Here is a 17,460-nt window from a genome sequence, read left to right as displayed (position 1 = left end):
AAATACTGTACCCAAAAAGTTATTTATTATTGTTATTTATTATATTTATTAATGTCGGTATATTTATTTATATGTTTTATATTTATTACTTTTAATTATGCCACGTTTGTTACCTGAAAAGACTTAAAGTGAATACCAGCTACCAAAACCAAAGAGCCATTAGCAAAAGAAAGTATTGTACCTGATGTATAGAAAATTATTTATATTAAGACCTAAGAAATACTATAAGATATAAGCCCAGAAGTTTTGTGAATCGAAATTATTGTCTAAAAGGAATCATTTATGAGAATTATGAAATGTGTGTAGTTAGGTTGGCGGCCCTGCAAGCGGCGAATTTAAAAATTACTATGTTTTAAGTGTTGTCAGGAGGAGTACGTTTAGAAGTTTATATTTATGATATTTTATGTGTGTTGAGGAGGAGAATTTGTTATTGTATTTGATAAAGGTATAAAGGAGATGCAGCAAATATGTCTGCGAACTGTGATAGAAGTATGAGAGTATAATTTATAAATAAAGTATAGTGTATATCGATGTATTGAAGGGTGGGTTTTCATTAAAAACATTGTGATTCTCAAATATTTTGAATTCAAACCCAGGGGCGCGTGTAACATATTAAATCTGGGTAGATAAAAAGCCCTAACAGAAACAGTAATAGGTCTGAAATAAAGTAACTGGCTAATATCGCCAAATAGATAATAACTAAGATTAGATAGCATCAGCTTGTTCTGGCTAAATGGTACAAGAACCTAAAAAGGATTTGAAGGAAGTTTATTGCTCATAAATAGATTATTATATAAAATATTTGAAGATTGAGGTTATGTACATGTATTCACGGATCGGTGACCTAGAGATCGATCAAACCGAGGAACGTAGAATCTGACCAAAACCCCTTGGCAGAGCTTTATTGCAATCAGATGGTGTGCAATATGAAAAAACACCTGTCCACGTGGCTAATTATTAGGTAGCATGGAATTAATATTAATGTATAGAATATTAACTAGCATGCAAAGAGCATAAATAAAAAACCAAATAAAAATAATTTAATGTATTCAGGAAATAAGAGTTACCAGGCGCATGAATACCGAATAAAATTTGCATGCACCAATAGTAAAACGGCAGTTAATAGGCGGCAACTGTAGGCCAGTTCAAAAATATTTCTATATATTTATATAAATGTACTAGATTTTGTGTTAAAATTTGTGTAATCTATGTTATCGATATGGCTCGAATGCAAAGAAATTATTAATCATATAATCTAAGCAATATTTTGGCATTTTTTGTAAGATCTATTTGAACCTAAATGGCGGAGGACCAAGATATTTAAATTTTATGCTAATTTGAAAGTCGGAAAGAGGATCTGTAAAACTTGAGAAAGAAGAACCAGCACTCGCCAGCCAAATGCCACCATAAGAGGACCCCAAATATTTTAGAGCGTAGTACCTTACTAATGATTTTGTAAAAGTTAAAGTAAATTATTAAATTTCTTAAAAGACTTCGTGATGCTATTGTGAAGCAGAAGTCATTTTCATTTTTAATTAAATTTATAACCCCTTGGAGGAGACGATTCCGGCTACCATATTCCCGGACCACATGGAGTTGGATCGACATCGGCGGCTTACAAGAAGATTTTCGACACGTGAGTGATTAAATTTGAATTAGTGATGGGCGCCCTAGTGCTTCGAATTAATCTGATGATCAAAGCTAGCTCGCCGAAAGGGTTTTATTATAAATTGAGAAATTAATAAGAGTAATACTTGCGCAAGTAAAATTAGTATTAAAGGTATTTATTTGAAAGAAAAATATAGATCAATATTTTAGAAATTTCTATTAAATCAAAGAAGTACGAAATCTAGGCTATTAAAACATATGCATATGATATTTAATTTTTTTGCAATACAATTTGCGATAATTTATTATAGCTCTAATTCACTAGATGAATGGCTCTACTTATTCCGTCAGGTGCCGAATCTTGCACCCTGAGATAAAAATATATATTCGATACAAATAAATCTACTAAGTACTAGAGATTTTAATATATATATATATTTGGATTATTAGTGGCTAATTTATCAAGCTGATCTTAAAGCACATATTTTTAATTGAATTGTCCAAGTCGACAAGTATTAGCAAGTGCATATCGCAGCTACATGCAAAAGAATGCATATGATTTCAAGATAAAGGCACATGGTAATGATTCGTGCCATAAATCTAGAATATAAAGTTTAGCCTGTGATATTTTACTGATTTCAATTATTGTTCTATTTTTATATTATATTTTTTTTTATCGCTCTTTATATATTTTTTGCCTCGACTGATCTTTGCATTATTTGTTTAATATATGTATGAACGTTCATGGTGTGCAATTTATTTTTTATTCCTCAACACTATAGTATAAGTATCATATTTATATATATATTTATTATTTATTGAATTACAAGAGTTATAGGAGAAGCCCATATCTAGGCCTATCAAGATTTTTTAAGACTGAATACTATTAGAAAACCACGACCTAATTATATAATTATATCAAATCTCATGCTTTACCGACTGATGCCAAGCAGGAGGCTAATCGTTATTTAAAATAATAATAACGTGACAATATATATATATATATATATATATATATTATATTATATATATATATATATATATATATATTATATATATATATATATTATATATATATATATATATTATATTCACCCTTTTGGAATAGAGAAAAATTAATATTTATCATTTTCAACCATGTAAACCGAAAGATACCAATTAAATAAAGTTCTAGTATTTCTGTTCTCTTCTCTTATCATAGTTCTTCCCCCCCCCCTTACATAATTGGTGAAGACACATCTTGCTTACAAATATAAATTTAAGATGTCTGTGAATTGCTTCGGAAGTATTTTCTTCAACTTATTGATTAGTCCTTCCTGCCAGACTCTATCAAAAGCTTGACTCACATCCAGAAATGCTGCAGAACAAACTTTTTCTCTTCCAACGACCTTTCTGTTATATTTACAATCCTGTGTACCTGATCAATTGTTGAATGTTTTTTTCCTGAAGCCAAATTGATGATCTGGTATCAATTTTTTCCTTTCAATAATCGGAGTCAGCCTATTCAACAATATTCTTTCAAAAAGTTTTGACATTACTGGAAGCAAAGATATTGGCCGGTATGATGAGATGTTGTGGGGCTCTTTTCCAGGTTTTGGGATCATTACCACCTCAGCTACCTTCCACATGCAAGGAACATATTTGAGTCTAAAAGCGGCGTTTATAATATTAGTTAATTTCACTATAGCTTTCCTTGGTAAATTCTTCAATACTACTCCTGTTATTGAATCAAATCCTGGTGCTTTTTTGTATTTAATTTGTTTATTTCTTTCACTTCTTCATCCAGTGTAACATGTCTAACTCTTCGCTCTCCTGAATAAAATCTTCTTCAATTTCTAGCTCATCATGATTGTGTGGTTGAAATGTGTTTACCAGATGATCAGCAAATGCTTGAATTTTTTCTGTATTGCTTCTAGCCCATGAGCCATCCTGTTTCCTAATTAGTGGTGCATGCTGAATGGGTTTTTTCAATTTCCTGGCTGCCTTCCAGAGAGATTAATCGGTGCTTTCATCTCCTGTTAGATTTCCCAGATAATGATTCATTCTTAATTTTTTGGATTTCTCTTCTGAGCTGTTGAGTTAAATGATTAAGTTGCTTTTTATCTTGTGAAGTTCGTTTGTTACCATTTTTTCCTAGCTCTCCTTTTTTCAGCTATCATTTCCTTCACTTCTGTTGGGTAGCTATTTCCTACAGTTCTTCTTCTTAGTTGTGGGGTGTTCGACCAGGCTGCCTGTTGGACGTCAATGACAAATTTTTCCAGTTCTCCATCAAACTGTTCCATGCTTCTCAATGGTACATCAAGGATTATTTTTTCTTCCAGCATCTGTTGAAATCCTTCCCAGTCTGTACGGGTATTAACAAGTGCTGGCCGTTCATTTTGTTTTTGTATTATAGTTTCAATTAGCTTTAGAAGAATTGGAGAATGGTCAGAATCAAGGTCGAAACTTTCCTCAATACTCAAGAAGTTGAAACTCACATTTTTAATTAAGAAGAAATCTATTAGGTCTGGAATTTTTTGCATATCTGAGGGCCAGTATGTTGGTTTTCCGGTAGAAATGGCCTCACAACTGTACTCCATAATAGCCTAATATAAAATTAAAAAATTATTCATTCATTATCAATTATTATATTAATATATAATATAAAAATTTGATTGTACTAGGTCTCATCCCTGGGAAAACACGTTGAGGGACATTATTATTCATCCTTGGAAAAACAGCTGATAATTTCGTCGTCTGTTGATGATGGAAGTGAGTGAGCGAGTGCATGTGTGTGGGACTGAGACAAAATTATGACTCAGCTGCTGAACTTTTATAATCATTCAATCAGTCACTTAGTGCCGGTTGCACAAAAGACGGTTAAATTTTAATCCTGCTTAATTCCAGAAGAACCAATCAGAGAAGTCATCTTTATGAAATGGTCTTCTCTGATTTGGCTCACGTGATATTAATTAAGATTAAAGTTTAACCGGCTTTTGTGCAACCGGGCCTTTGTGAGAGAAATTTTTGCATTTCTCTGGGAATTAATTTCAATCCACTGTGATTAGATAGAACATTTCTGTATGAACTATTATATTATATTATATTCTTTCGTAATAATTTTTTATGCTTTTGTACTCCAGAGCGAAGCTCGGTCTACCGATATTAAGAGTAAAATCCCCTGCATGATTTAAGTATGTGAAAGGTGTGATCTGGGGAGTACATGTGTTTTATGAAAAAAGGTAGCATAAATTAAATTACACGTCGATTTATGATATGCGTGATCAATTAATTTGTCAGTTATAATTATTCTATTGTACACGCACATGAAAGAGTAGAGTGCTGAACTGATTATTTGGTCAATAAAAGATAATAGGATGGTCTGGATTTGAGGATTGTTAGTATGGGTTATAGATTTTGAGGTGTGCATCCAGCTAAAGTTTGTCATGAGATGCATCAACTATTTGGCGGTACGAAGTTCGCCGGGCCAGCTAGTATAGATATAACTACGTATTGCCGATATTTAGTCAAATTAAACAATAATTGCAAATCCATAAATATATTTTATAGTTTTATGAATGTCTATGTTGTCAAGATTTTTCCAATCATCAAAATTCCAATAAAATTTTTGTTCTATTTCCAGGAAGAATTTTCGAATTATGAAGCAAATGAACCGTTTGTAAGGAATTTGATAGCAAATCTGAACATGCTGCTCCTGGAATTCGAAAAAGTTCTCACTAGCTCGAATTATGATGCGTTGATTGCAATTCTGGTGTCTGAAGTGACAACTCAAATGGAAAAAGTCATCATGAAGTCTGAATTCAACCGGGTGAGTAGTTCAATACGGTTTTTGAAAAATAGTTCTCTCAGATATATATACTTATATTAAGCTAAATGACTCACCAATTTGTCAACTATCTCATAAACTTAGTACTTTCTCCACGTAATTTTGCCTTACAAAAAGATTTGTTTTATGATTTATTACCATTTATGCATTTAAATGCTAGATAATTTTATTCCTATTCATCACAACAAAAAATTATTATTATTATTCATTAATTAGCATTTGAATTTGAACAAATGTAACTTCCAATTTATTTCCATCTGTATAAAAAAATAACTGTCACCCTCATAATGAAGTAATTGAATGCATTAATAAATTATCATTCATATTCTTGATTGGTGATATTGTTCAACTATATCTTGAACTTGAATTAACCTCTTAGCTGGGCTTCCAATTATAAACAATTCGTATTCAAGCTACTACCACTCAAGAAAACTTGTATTGATTATTTGCTACAGTGACATGCTAGAAAGGAAGAATAACTTCCTGTCAAATAACCTATTATACGAGTATTAATATTGGAAAATTTAAAATTGGCTTACACATGATGACCGTGTGCAATTAACATGCTGCTGTAAACTGCTAATATAAACTGATCTTATTCTCAATCAGTTCATTAAAACTACTGTTCCTGAAGTAACAGACCCAATCACTATTTAAACCTTAGTTTATACTAAATTTGGTTCGAAATGCATTTTATTGCCTTCATCCTTAGTCACTAAACGTGGTCCAACTTGAGTCTCTTATCTAAAAGTCACTAAACTCGACTTTCAACTTCTAGTAATTCATCCATTGAATAAATGAATTATTGTTTTTGAATAGAACTGAATGTCTGTACTGAAATTTCACATCGATATTACTAAATTTTTAATTATTACAAATCAAAATCAAAATAATGTTTGAGTTAGTAGCTTCCAGTTTACTACAAATTGATATTAAAATTGTAATATTCTTTGAGAAAATAGTATCTCGAAGTACTTTGATGTATAAGTGGTTGTGGCAATTCAAAGTAGTAGTATTTTTCAGTGGTAAATTTTAATAGGTCAGTTGTCTTTTTATTGCACTTGGCTTTGATTCACCAATGACCAAAAACAATGAATTGAATATCAGTCATTCACTCATTGGTGGTTTTTGTTTGTGTTTTCAGCTAGGTGGTCTTGCCCTGGACAAAGAAGTGCGCTCACTAGTGACATACCTGAGCAACGCCACTTCTTGGTCTGTTCGAGACAAGTTCGCGCGACTCACTCAGATTGCAACCGTGCTCAATTTGGAAAAAGTGTCTGAAATTTCTGATTATTGGGGACAAGACTCCACGTCGATTCCATGGAGGTTGACTCCTGGAGAAGTGAGAAAGATAATGACTTTGAGGTGATTATTAATAAATTATTGTTATTCAACTGGAAAGTACAATCATTTCTGTTGTGAAGGAAGAAATAATTTCTGTTGTGTATAGCGAATTAGAAATACACACATCGATTTGTTAAACCTATCAAGAGATAAATGCCATAAACCAATATAAGAGGTTTATTATTCCATCAATTTCCTTAAATTTAGAGCAACTTTCCAAAACAGAGGATACTTGTTATTCAGTAATTGAAAAGAGCAAAGTCTATATATTTATATCCTTCAATTTTTCCAGTGTTTTGGAACTAAAAAAACTGTAGATCCATTAATCTTTTATCATCTTTCACCCATTATGCAATAATTGCATAACAAAAATTATTTTGAAACTTCTCTAGACATCTTTCCCAGCTCATTAGGAATCATATTTTACATTCATTGTGAATAATTATTTTACATTCAGCTTTTGATCAACAGTGTATGAGATCAAAAATTTATCCCATACGACTAGTGCAATTCATTTCAATCGTATATTCAAATCATTTCAATCGATGAATAATTCAAATAAAATAGATTATACCTTTGTTTTTTCAGGACTGATTTTCGGAATGAAGAAATTAGAAGATTGAAATTTTGAATTTCTAGAAAATCTGGATTTCTGCGCAACTGACATGATGTGAGGAATTGATAGAGCGTCATGAATAACTACTGTGTGAAAGTGAGACAACACTGAATGTATTATTACACTGTATTACACTGAACGCTATTAGTGAATTAGTGTATACGGGTTCAATTATATTGAAATAGTATCTCAGTATCTTAATTAGAATTTGCATTATAATTATTACTTACTCCATCTACTTTTTCTTCTCAAGTCTATCACAATGTAAATAAGTTGACTTGATTTGTTAATATTTTTTGAAATATAATTTCAAACTTGTTAGAAATATAAAATAAATTAGTATATAAATTATAATGTTGTTGCATTTTAAATGGTTACAGTAACTTGAATCAACCTCTTTCTCCTCTAATCGTTTGTGTTCTACATTATCATGATTGATACGTAAACTAATCTATGCAAATTTATCGTTAGCACTAGAATTATTGTTATCTGTACAATGGTGTCTTATGACAAAACCTTAGAATTTGTAGAAACAACTTAGTGAAAGCCACACCAATTATTGTGTCTTATTAAAATATGTAAAGTGACAGTAAGATTTCTGATATTTAACAATGATTGAAAATATTCTTGTATTATATTGAATTCACTCCATAAAAATGTGGACATATTTGTAGCTATCCAAAGAAATTAGCCTACCTACTTTATTTGGAAATATTTAGATTCATGCTATCAAGTTTCAATTCAAAATTAGCTGACATGCTATGTTACAAACCTGAAATTAATGGAGTTTCATCAGGAATCACAGCAGGATTTCAAAGACAAATCACAGAACTAAAGATATTCTATGATATTATGACGAACAATACGATGTATGGGCTACAACTGTACTACCAATACAAGTCAACAGTCAACGAGTTTAAAGAAATCACCCTGAAGACGTAAAAGAACGTCACATAGAACAGAAATATTTGGGTTTTAAGAAGAGGAAAGAATAATGAAGCCTATTCGTCCATAATACCTGTATTTATAAAAAAACAAATAATAAAGACAGAGAAGCCTTTTTATTATCTTCATATTCAATACTCGATAATCCGATGTATTTAAGTTAGCTCAAATTCTGAAAATTACAATCATCAAATACGTTTCCAAATGTACCTTTAAAATGTGTACCCTACTCTATTCATTGTCTACTGTATAAAATGCAGACTGGTTACAAAATCATGACAATTCAGCCATAATGCTCTTTTTGTTGATCTAAAAATTATGATAGTTAATCTTGAAAATGATTAATTCTATCTTCTATGAATTTTGGACGTTTTCTGCATGCTATAATAATTGTGGATGAAACACTTTCTATTTTTATTAATTGTAGCCTTGGCCTATCAGTCTTTATCAAGTTGATTAATTGGTGAGGTACGGTGAGTACTTCTCATGAGTTTGGTTTTTATTGAATGAGCGTTAGCGAGTTCTCACTTTTGACTTTCTGAGGCCAAAGTCGTTGTCCGTCAGTAACTTCAGAAAGAATTGATCAATCAACTTCAAATATTGAACACGTATCCTTCAAACCTTTTTACTAGTCGAGTTTTTTTGACAACAAAATTGACTCACTCAAGGACTTCGTCCTTTTTCTGGATATAACAAATAACATTGAAAGTGCATACGAAAAAAATGTTGTGATTTATCATTTAGTCAGCTGAAGAATTCATTGCATGCAATTTCAACAGTTTTTCCATTCATAACATCAGATGAGGTTATTTGGAAGCTATCACACAGACAGACCTCAATGCGCTGACACATCATGATTTCAGCAGCTGGTTAATATACAACATAATTATTCACAACTTTTACATCAACAAACTGATTGATAATAATGCGGCTTCCACCATTCATTTTTCTCTTGGAACTCTGCATTGAAATAATGTATCACATGAACCCCTTCTCATTAGAAAAAAAATGAATTTGAATTCATAGGGACAAATATGTTGAAGCGACCGAGTAATTTTTAGTTTCAAATAGTATCCATTATTCTTGTAAAATAAATATTTAGCTGTTTCCATAATTTCAACCAACTCTGTATACGGTAATTAAAAGTTGTAGGTTTTAAAGATTACAATACAACAGTCTTGAGCGTGTTCTCCAACCCAGGGGTTACGGTAACTAGTTAAAAGTTAAAATAATGTTTTATTTTATTACGAGATAAACTATGGTCGGCTCTTAACAGGATCCGAACTCAGCATGGAAGATGTGCCTATGCGTTGCACAAGTGGGGAAAGGCTCCAACACATTTTTGTGAGTGTGCGCTGTGCAAACCATAAGACCCGTCATTTAGAAGAGTGTGAGATGTAGAAGAGTGCACAAGAACAGCTTATGAGGGCAGGCTGGATGACTTCCTGGTAGCTACACCAGATGCAGTGGCATATTTAAATCAACTAGATAATATATGTTTATAACTTTAATTTTTTTTTCAAATTTGCGTCTAACCTTTTTTTTAATCTTGTGACTAAGATGACTTCATTGTTTATATGTGACTTGTGTTAGATAACATAAAGATTTGTGTCGTAGGGCCATACGCTAAATAAAAAATAAATTATTATGAGAATATTACCTATAAAAATAATTCTATTGCATAATCACGTGTACTACAAAATATGGAGACTAAATTCAATAAATTTAAGCTAGATTACTAATATGATTGTCTCAATGGTAGAATGGATAAGTAGTGTACCGTGGGTAGGTAGGTAGGTAGGTAGGTAGGTTATGAAATGCTAGTAAGCTACTTGAAGCTTACTATTTTTGATGAGAAATGATTAGCAGTGACGGATCCAGGATAGGCCAAAGGGGGTGGCTAGGCGTTTAGGGGGGTGAAAGCACCGGGGGGTATGGAATACCGGGGGTCCGGGGAATTGTTAAAATTTAAGTGTAGAATGACACATTTTTAGGCCGTTTTAAACTCTTTATTGACCAGAGTTTAGAGGAAAAAACTATGGTTTGACTCAAGAATATTGACTAAAAATGAAAGGATTTTGAAGCCATATTCTGAACCTTTAATTAAATAAGAATTTTTGAACGTTGAAAGCTATTAGCTTTTCATTTCATCTACTTAAATACTTTTTTACAAAAGTAAGCTTTAAAAATAAACCTGTATGTACATTTTTAGTTATTCTATCTTATAACAAGTTTCTATAATACATTACTTATTATTCCTTATCATAAAAGTTCTAAAGCAGAAGTATTGTGCAAGTTTTAGCTGGTTTACTCTTATCCTGAATTTAAAGAGTAACAGTTCAAAATAGAGAAATAAGTTGAATATTTCAGAGGGCAGTAAAAATGTAACAAAACATATTCAAAAGAAACTTCAATGTTACAACCTTTTCAACAGTACAATGCTATGATTCTATGAATAAGTTATTTGATGGCCCAATTTAACAAACACATTCGTGTTGGTTTTGACTGACTAAAATGATGTAAGACTTTCCTTGTGAAGAGTGCAATCCCGTTCAATAGGTCTCCTTTGATTTAAAAAAACAAACTACCCATTTTATTTGGTGTAAATTGGTTACCCAGTGGGGGGGGCTATAGCCCCCCCTAACCCCTCTTTGGATCCGCCACTGAATTGATCAGTTATTGATTTTATTCATGAATAGGAATTGATCAAACATGAGAGTGGTCAGGAATATTTCATCAATCAATAAATCAGTAACAGCTTTTGTCACTTTTGTTAAAATGTTCCTGTTTACAAACTACGAGAAAGTGGTGTTTGAAAGTAATTTATCTTACCCGCCAACATGGTAACTCACAGCTGACAAGCCAATAAAAATCTAAGTTTCAAAAGCGACCAATAGAAATTCAGCTTTCCTGAATAGTAGGCTACTGCACATGCGCTGTGCTTTAAAACTGAGAATCTTGGCGGGTTTCAGTTGCAAATCGTTTTGTTTACGAATCTAGGAATTGCATGTGTTGTGTATTGTGTGGTGTAGCTCTACCATTCTAAAAAAGTTTTTACTGAAAATAAAAAATTATTGCAAGAGTTTGTTTTGATTAGCTTCATATTTGGTAAGCTATCTAAAATAATTATTCTATGATAATTCAGTAATAGGATATATTCTTTAGTATAAGACAGACGGTTGTTTATTCATAGTTTCTTTTCAACTTGGGAACTCATGATCTTTTGTTTCCATGCATGCTTGTTGAGAAGACTAAGTAATAATTCTGAGAAACCTTTTTATTTTTGATTCTATACTATATTTCAGGATGTCATATTAATAATGAATTAAAATCTTATTGTCTATAATATGCAAAGATGTTATTGATAAAATAAACCTGAATCTACAAACGTGTTGGTCAGAAAAGCTTAACTTATTTGATTCTGAATAGTGACTTGATTTTTACACTATAATTTAGTTTTTGGGCTTAAATGTTCTTGCATTCTTAATAAGGGTTCATTAAAAATTTGTTAAAATTAATAAAAAAAAACAATTTAACGTTATTTCGCTACATTCTACAAATAGATAGCCTAACAATTATTTAGGCTAAAAGTTAGTTAGGTTCTTAGGTTACAAGTTGATTCACAATAACGCATTTTGTGTTTGAACTCTGATTTGGTTAATGCTTCGGCAATATTTTAATGGTCCAGCTACACAGCTGTATGTATATGTCTTGTAATATTCATGTCAGCTTATTTTATACCTATAATTTATAAAAAATTGCCTTTTCTTGTTTCAATAGTTGATAGCAAATCGCCGATTTTGAGTGTTACAAAGGAAATAGTCCCACATGAGTCTGTGTGTGAGACGAATATCATTATACTGTGATATTTTGTGACTAAAATATAGAAGTTCAGAGGAATCAATTAATATAACCTTTACAGATTTAGAAAGAAGAGCAAAGAACAAACGGCAATACAAGAGAAGAAGAAAATGAATTATTTAGGCCTGTGGGTTAGTTAAGGAATTAGTGAGTTAGTTAGGATTCCTTACTAGAGCTTTTTATTTTATCTTAATTTTTTTATTCTATTCTTATTGGAAAATTCTCTGAGTTATTGGCACCAATTCCACGCAGCCAACCATCGATGATTCTTTCATAAGCAAGCAAACCTACCGTGGGCTCTATTATTTCTCTGGATGGTGCTTCCCTCAATAAAATGTTGGAGACGTAAAATGGGTTAGTACGATTTATTGATTTGGCAATTCTGGGGACCTGTAGCCCCACATTTGCAGAGCTTCTTGTATTGTAGGTATGTGCTACCTCGGTTACCATAAATTCCCTGCTTTTGTGCTGGAATACAAGTACTGTACATTCTTCATACATATCTGCCTGACAGTCAATAGTTGAGAATATTCAAAGAGTGCCTCGGTGGGATATTGTTTCTCCAGTTTCAAGCCGTCCTTGATTATAAGCTTTTGTATTACATTTAAAGGCTCCAGTGCAGTTCTAACTGCTCCTCCCCATGCAAAACACCATAACTCAAGATCGACTGAACATAAGCAAAATAAACTGTTTTAATTTCCTGTTTGTTCAGGATGAAGCTTATGAAAAATGTAAATCATTTTCCTGAGCCTACGCTGCAAACTGATTATGCGATTCTCATATCTCAGGTTAGAATCTATTATAACTCCTAGATAGTTGTAGCTCTTCACCCTGCCAATGATCTGACAGTTGCAGACAGTGCCATAGATATCATCACAAGAGTATAGTTCCAAGACTAGATTATCTGGAGGCTCACACCAAGGTCTGAGTGCAATAGGCAAACATTTTGTCTTACCTACATTCATAGTGGGGATGTTCTAATCAAACCACCTTCGGCTTCTTCGTTCCCATTTCAGCGTTTAAAAATGTTTCATTCCAGCTTGAACCCCTGAATATAACAGCAGTATCATCCACAAATAGGAAGAGCTCGCCTTCAATGTTCAACTTATCAATGTTATTAATGTTAACAAGGAATAAAACTGGCCCAAGGGTACTGCTCTGCACCACATCATATTCCATATCACTGACTCCACTCATTTTTTGTCCGATGGAAACCAGCTGTCTTCTATTACCAAGATAGCTATTGAACCAGGCTAAGGCCAAGTCGCTCACCCCCATAAACTTCAGTTTAGCAAAGAGTATGTCTCTGTCTACAAATCGAAAGCCTTGGCCAGGTCAACAAAAACTGATAATACCTTATGGTCTTGATTGATTGACTCCATGAATGCCTTATTAATCGCAAACAGTGCGTCCGAGGTATTCTTGCTTTTCCGGAAGCCGAATTGACGATTTGAAAGCAAGTTCTTTCTTTCAAATACCTATGAAATTGCAATTTGACACACTTTTCCAATATCTTTGATACTACACACAACAAGGAAGTGGACCTTAGTTATTCATATCACTTTTACTACTAGACTTGTGGATTGGTATAACTTTAGCAATTTTTAAATCATCAGGAAACACTCCTGTTGTCAGGCTCAGATTTATAAGGTGAGTTAATGGGATCAAGAGAATATCTATATTGTTTTTGATCAAGCTTTCATTGATCATTTCATTGATGCGGGCTGAGCCACCGCGCATATCTTTAGCAATTTTTATGAGTTGATCCTCTGTAAAAGGCTGCAGTTAATACTGTAAATTTGTACCCAAATTGTCACCCTGATTGAGTTTTTCATGTGACGGGGAGGCAACTCTGCAGCTAATTTACTTCCTACTTTGAAAAATATTCATTAAAAGCATCCACCTCTCCTACTCTTTCCTCTCCATTATCTTCAGGATTATTAAGAGAAAGGTTTATGGGAAATTGTTGTTTTTTAGCTTTACTTTCATTGTACTCGTTTATTATTTTCCAAAATGCTTTTGGGTTATTTGTGTTATCAGTTATTTCTTTTTTGTAATAATTAATTTTAGCATATTTCAGTTTCTGAGTCACAGTACTCCTAAATGAGCGGTAGTTATCAAGCAATTGCAGATTGTGGGGGCTGTTTCTAACAAGTCTACTCATTTTATCCCGTTTTCTAATTTTCATAATCAAGTCGGTAGTGATCCAAGGCTTGAGTTTTCGATGGCAAGCGTGTGGTTTAGCAGGCTTTTCAGATTTTTCCTTCAGTTGTGTGATTACTTTTGAAAATTGTGCACAACATGCGTTAAAATCCTGCTGCATTGTGATCTGATCCCATGACTGTACCCTAAGCATGGATCGAAATAAAACCTTATTGAAGTAGGTTTGGGAGGTACGCAATGGCCTAGTTTCAACTTGTGGTTGGACTATTTTGCATAGGACTGGCCAGTGGTCAGTCATATCAGATTTTAAAACCCCCGAGCTGACTGCGTTATAGTTTGAATGCTTGATAAAAATGTGATCTATGCATGTCTGAGAATAATTGGTAAAGTGTTGGTAAGTAGATGCCTACAGTGAATCCAGCTGCTTACATAATATCTAAGTACCTGTCTTTGTCATTTTGTACTCTATTATCAGGTAAAGTATCAATGGCCTAGTTTCAACTTGTGGTTGGACTATTTTGCATAGGACTGGCCAGTGGTCAGTCATATCAGATTTTAAACCCCCGAGCTGACTGCGTTATAGTTTGAATGCTTGTTAAAAATGTGATCTATGCATGTCTGAGAATAATTGGTAAAGTGTTGGTAAGTAGATGCCTACAGTGAATCCAGCTGCTTACATAATATCTAAGTACCTGTCTTTGTCATTTTGTACTCTATTATCAGGTAAAGTATCAATGTTCATGTCACCCAAAAATAAATGTGTGTTTCTATTATTAGTATCTTGATAGAGTGCTTGTAAATCATCGAGAAAAAATTCAGAGTTCATAGGTGAACTACGATATATTGAAATGATAGTGTAGTTTCTATTGAATTGAAAAAATCTTTATTCATAAACATGTAAAAATAAATATGAATAGTGTCACAGAATACTAAGGAATATAGCCTGAATACTAATTACAAACAAATTTGATACACATAAAATATTATAAAAATTCCTTTAACGAATACAGGGATAATCTTACCAAATATTTCTTTAACTTAATACCAAACCTTTTAACATCTTCTAAAATTTTCAAATCGTTTGGCAATTTTGAAAAATGACCTTCCCCCAGAAACGGTTTTCCTCTCGAATAGGTCTAATCATGTCTTTCAACAATTCTGCCATAACGGGTTAAGTAGCTGTGAGTCTGGTTTCTTATTTCTGTATTGATGACATGATGACATCATATATATATATATATATATATATATATATATATATATATATACTGCCCATACACTGTCATAATTCCAAGCTGCGAGAAAAACAATGGTACTGAATCACATCTTCCAAGCTTAAGGATTATTCTGATAGCTCTCTTTTGCTGCTTGAGTATCTTGTCTAATTTTTTTTGGTTGTACTGCCATAGATACAAAGTCCATATGCCAAATGTGCATGAATTACTGCATGGTATACCGATTTCAATGTCTGGACACTACAAACATTGGACATCTGCCTTAGAGCATAAAGACCAGGGGAAATCTTTTTTCATAACATGGCAAACATGACTATCCCATGTGAGATTACAGTCCACTAATAATCCCAAAAACTTTGTACTCTCTTTTGTTGCTAAAATTTCATTATTCAATGCCACCCCTAGGATATAGATTTTGGTTCCTACTCTGCTTTGTCATAAATGGGATAACTATTGATTTACTCGAGCTCAAAATAAGATTATAGCAATTCAGATAATTATTAATAGAGGCTATTCCAATAGCAGATGAGATTTCTACATTCTGAACTGATCTACCAGAGAATATTATATTTGCTTTTTATGTAGTTGAGAAGTTGATATTGTGGTAATTATTCATATTGAATGAAAAAGACTAAGAAATTGTCAAAAAACCACTGATTTATTGATAATTAGAAAGACCGGTTTCGGTTATTACACCATTGTCAATCTCTGATAAACTAAAACTAAATACAAGAGCAGCAGAATTTATACTAGTAGGCGAGTACTGCTATTGGTCGAGGGCATGAACGCCTGCCATTGGCCTAGCTAGACAGTCTCCTCCCCCTCAACGGTGTGACAAAATGGCGGCTTAAGCAACAGAATCGCCATGATAATAAAATTTACTTTTAGTACAAAATAAGAACCAAGAAAACAAATGTGAAAGATAATAAAACAAATATGTAAATGGAAAAACTATTGACTAATGTATGCTTACATGTTTATGATAAAACTAAATTCGTAGTGTTGTACTGGTTGAAATGAATCTGGTCATTTAAACTATTTCTAAAGCCTCTAGAATATTCAAAGATCTGCCTTTGTTATTAACATGCAGAAACTCAACATTCTCCTTAACTGTGAACTTGTGATTATTTGTTATCAAATGTTCTGCAAAGTTAGATTCCCCATTTTGTTTATTCCAATCTCTGATGTGTTCTTTAATTCTACTTTTGAAACTTCTACCAGTCTGACCCACGTAACAAGCATTACAATCATCACATTTAAGTTTGTACACCCCGCTTTTATCCCAAATATCAATTTTGTCTTTACTCCAGCTAAATAGACTATTTGAAATCGGTTTGGTCTTGAAAGCAACATAAAATCCATTCCTCTTCAATTCCCTACCTATCTTATCAGATACAAGGCCTAAATATAGGATTGTTATCCAAGTCTTCTCACAGTTTGAGCCTACAAAGCTAGAATTGATTGAAATTTGTCTATTAATTTTACTCAATAATCTGTCCACCATACTTCCTTCATACCCATTTGTGACAGCTATCTGTTTAATTTTAGTGATCTCAATATCAAAATCATGATTGCTCATAGGTATTGTTAGTGCTCTATAGACAATGCTATTGAAAAGCAGCAAGTTTGTGAGAAATAGGATGACAAGAATGAAGAGGAACGATAACATCAGTATGGGTTGGTTTTCTGAAAATAGAAAACTTGTGAAAACCAGTGATATGATCTATTCTTAAATCTAGAAAATTCAATACACAATCCTGTTCTACCTCTACAGTGAATTTTATACTCTGATGTAATCCATTCAGCCATTCAGATAGGAAAGAAAATTGTCTAGTTGTCTGTTACTTCCTTTCCATAAGCAA

At 32.7% G+C, this 17,460-nt stretch overlaps 2 protein-coding genes across 2 annotated transcripts in view; both read left to right on the top strand.

The window, feature by feature from the left end:
* The window catches only part of LOC111054144 (conserved oligomeric Golgi complex subunit 4), a 30,788-nt gene extending 22,799 nt beyond the window's left edge, over positions 1 to 7,989 (top strand). The window contains exons 9-11 of the mRNA XM_022341114.2: positions 5,231 to 5,416; positions 6,579 to 6,799; positions 7,367 to 7,989. Of these exons, the coding sequence (XP_022196806.2) occupies positions 5,231 to 5,416; positions 6,579 to 6,799; positions 7,367 to 7,409 (450 nt within the window). The 3' untranslated portion in view covers positions 7,410 to 7,989. The remainder of the gene's footprint in view (positions 1 to 5,230; positions 5,417 to 6,578; positions 6,800 to 7,366) is intronic.
* A 3,253-nt stretch (positions 7,990 to 11,242) lies between these two features.
* LOC111054145 (stathmin) overlaps positions 11,243 to 17,460 on the top strand; it is a 63,584-nt gene continuing 57,366 nt past the window's right edge. The window contains exon 1 of the mRNA XM_022341116.2: positions 11,243 to 11,447. The gene's annotated coding sequence lies outside the window, so the exon portion shown is untranslated. The remainder of the gene's footprint in view (positions 11,448 to 17,460) is intronic.

Source organism: Nilaparvata lugens, chromosome 3, assembly GCF_014356525.2.
Source record: "Nilaparvata lugens isolate BPH chromosome 3, ASM1435652v1, whole genome shotgun sequence".
Classification (NCBI taxonomy): domain Eukaryota; kingdom Metazoa; phylum Arthropoda; class Insecta; order Hemiptera; family Delphacidae; genus Nilaparvata; species Nilaparvata lugens.
The sequence above is the reverse complement of the archived record's forward strand: the minus strand, read 5'-3'. Positions and strand labels throughout refer to the sequence as shown.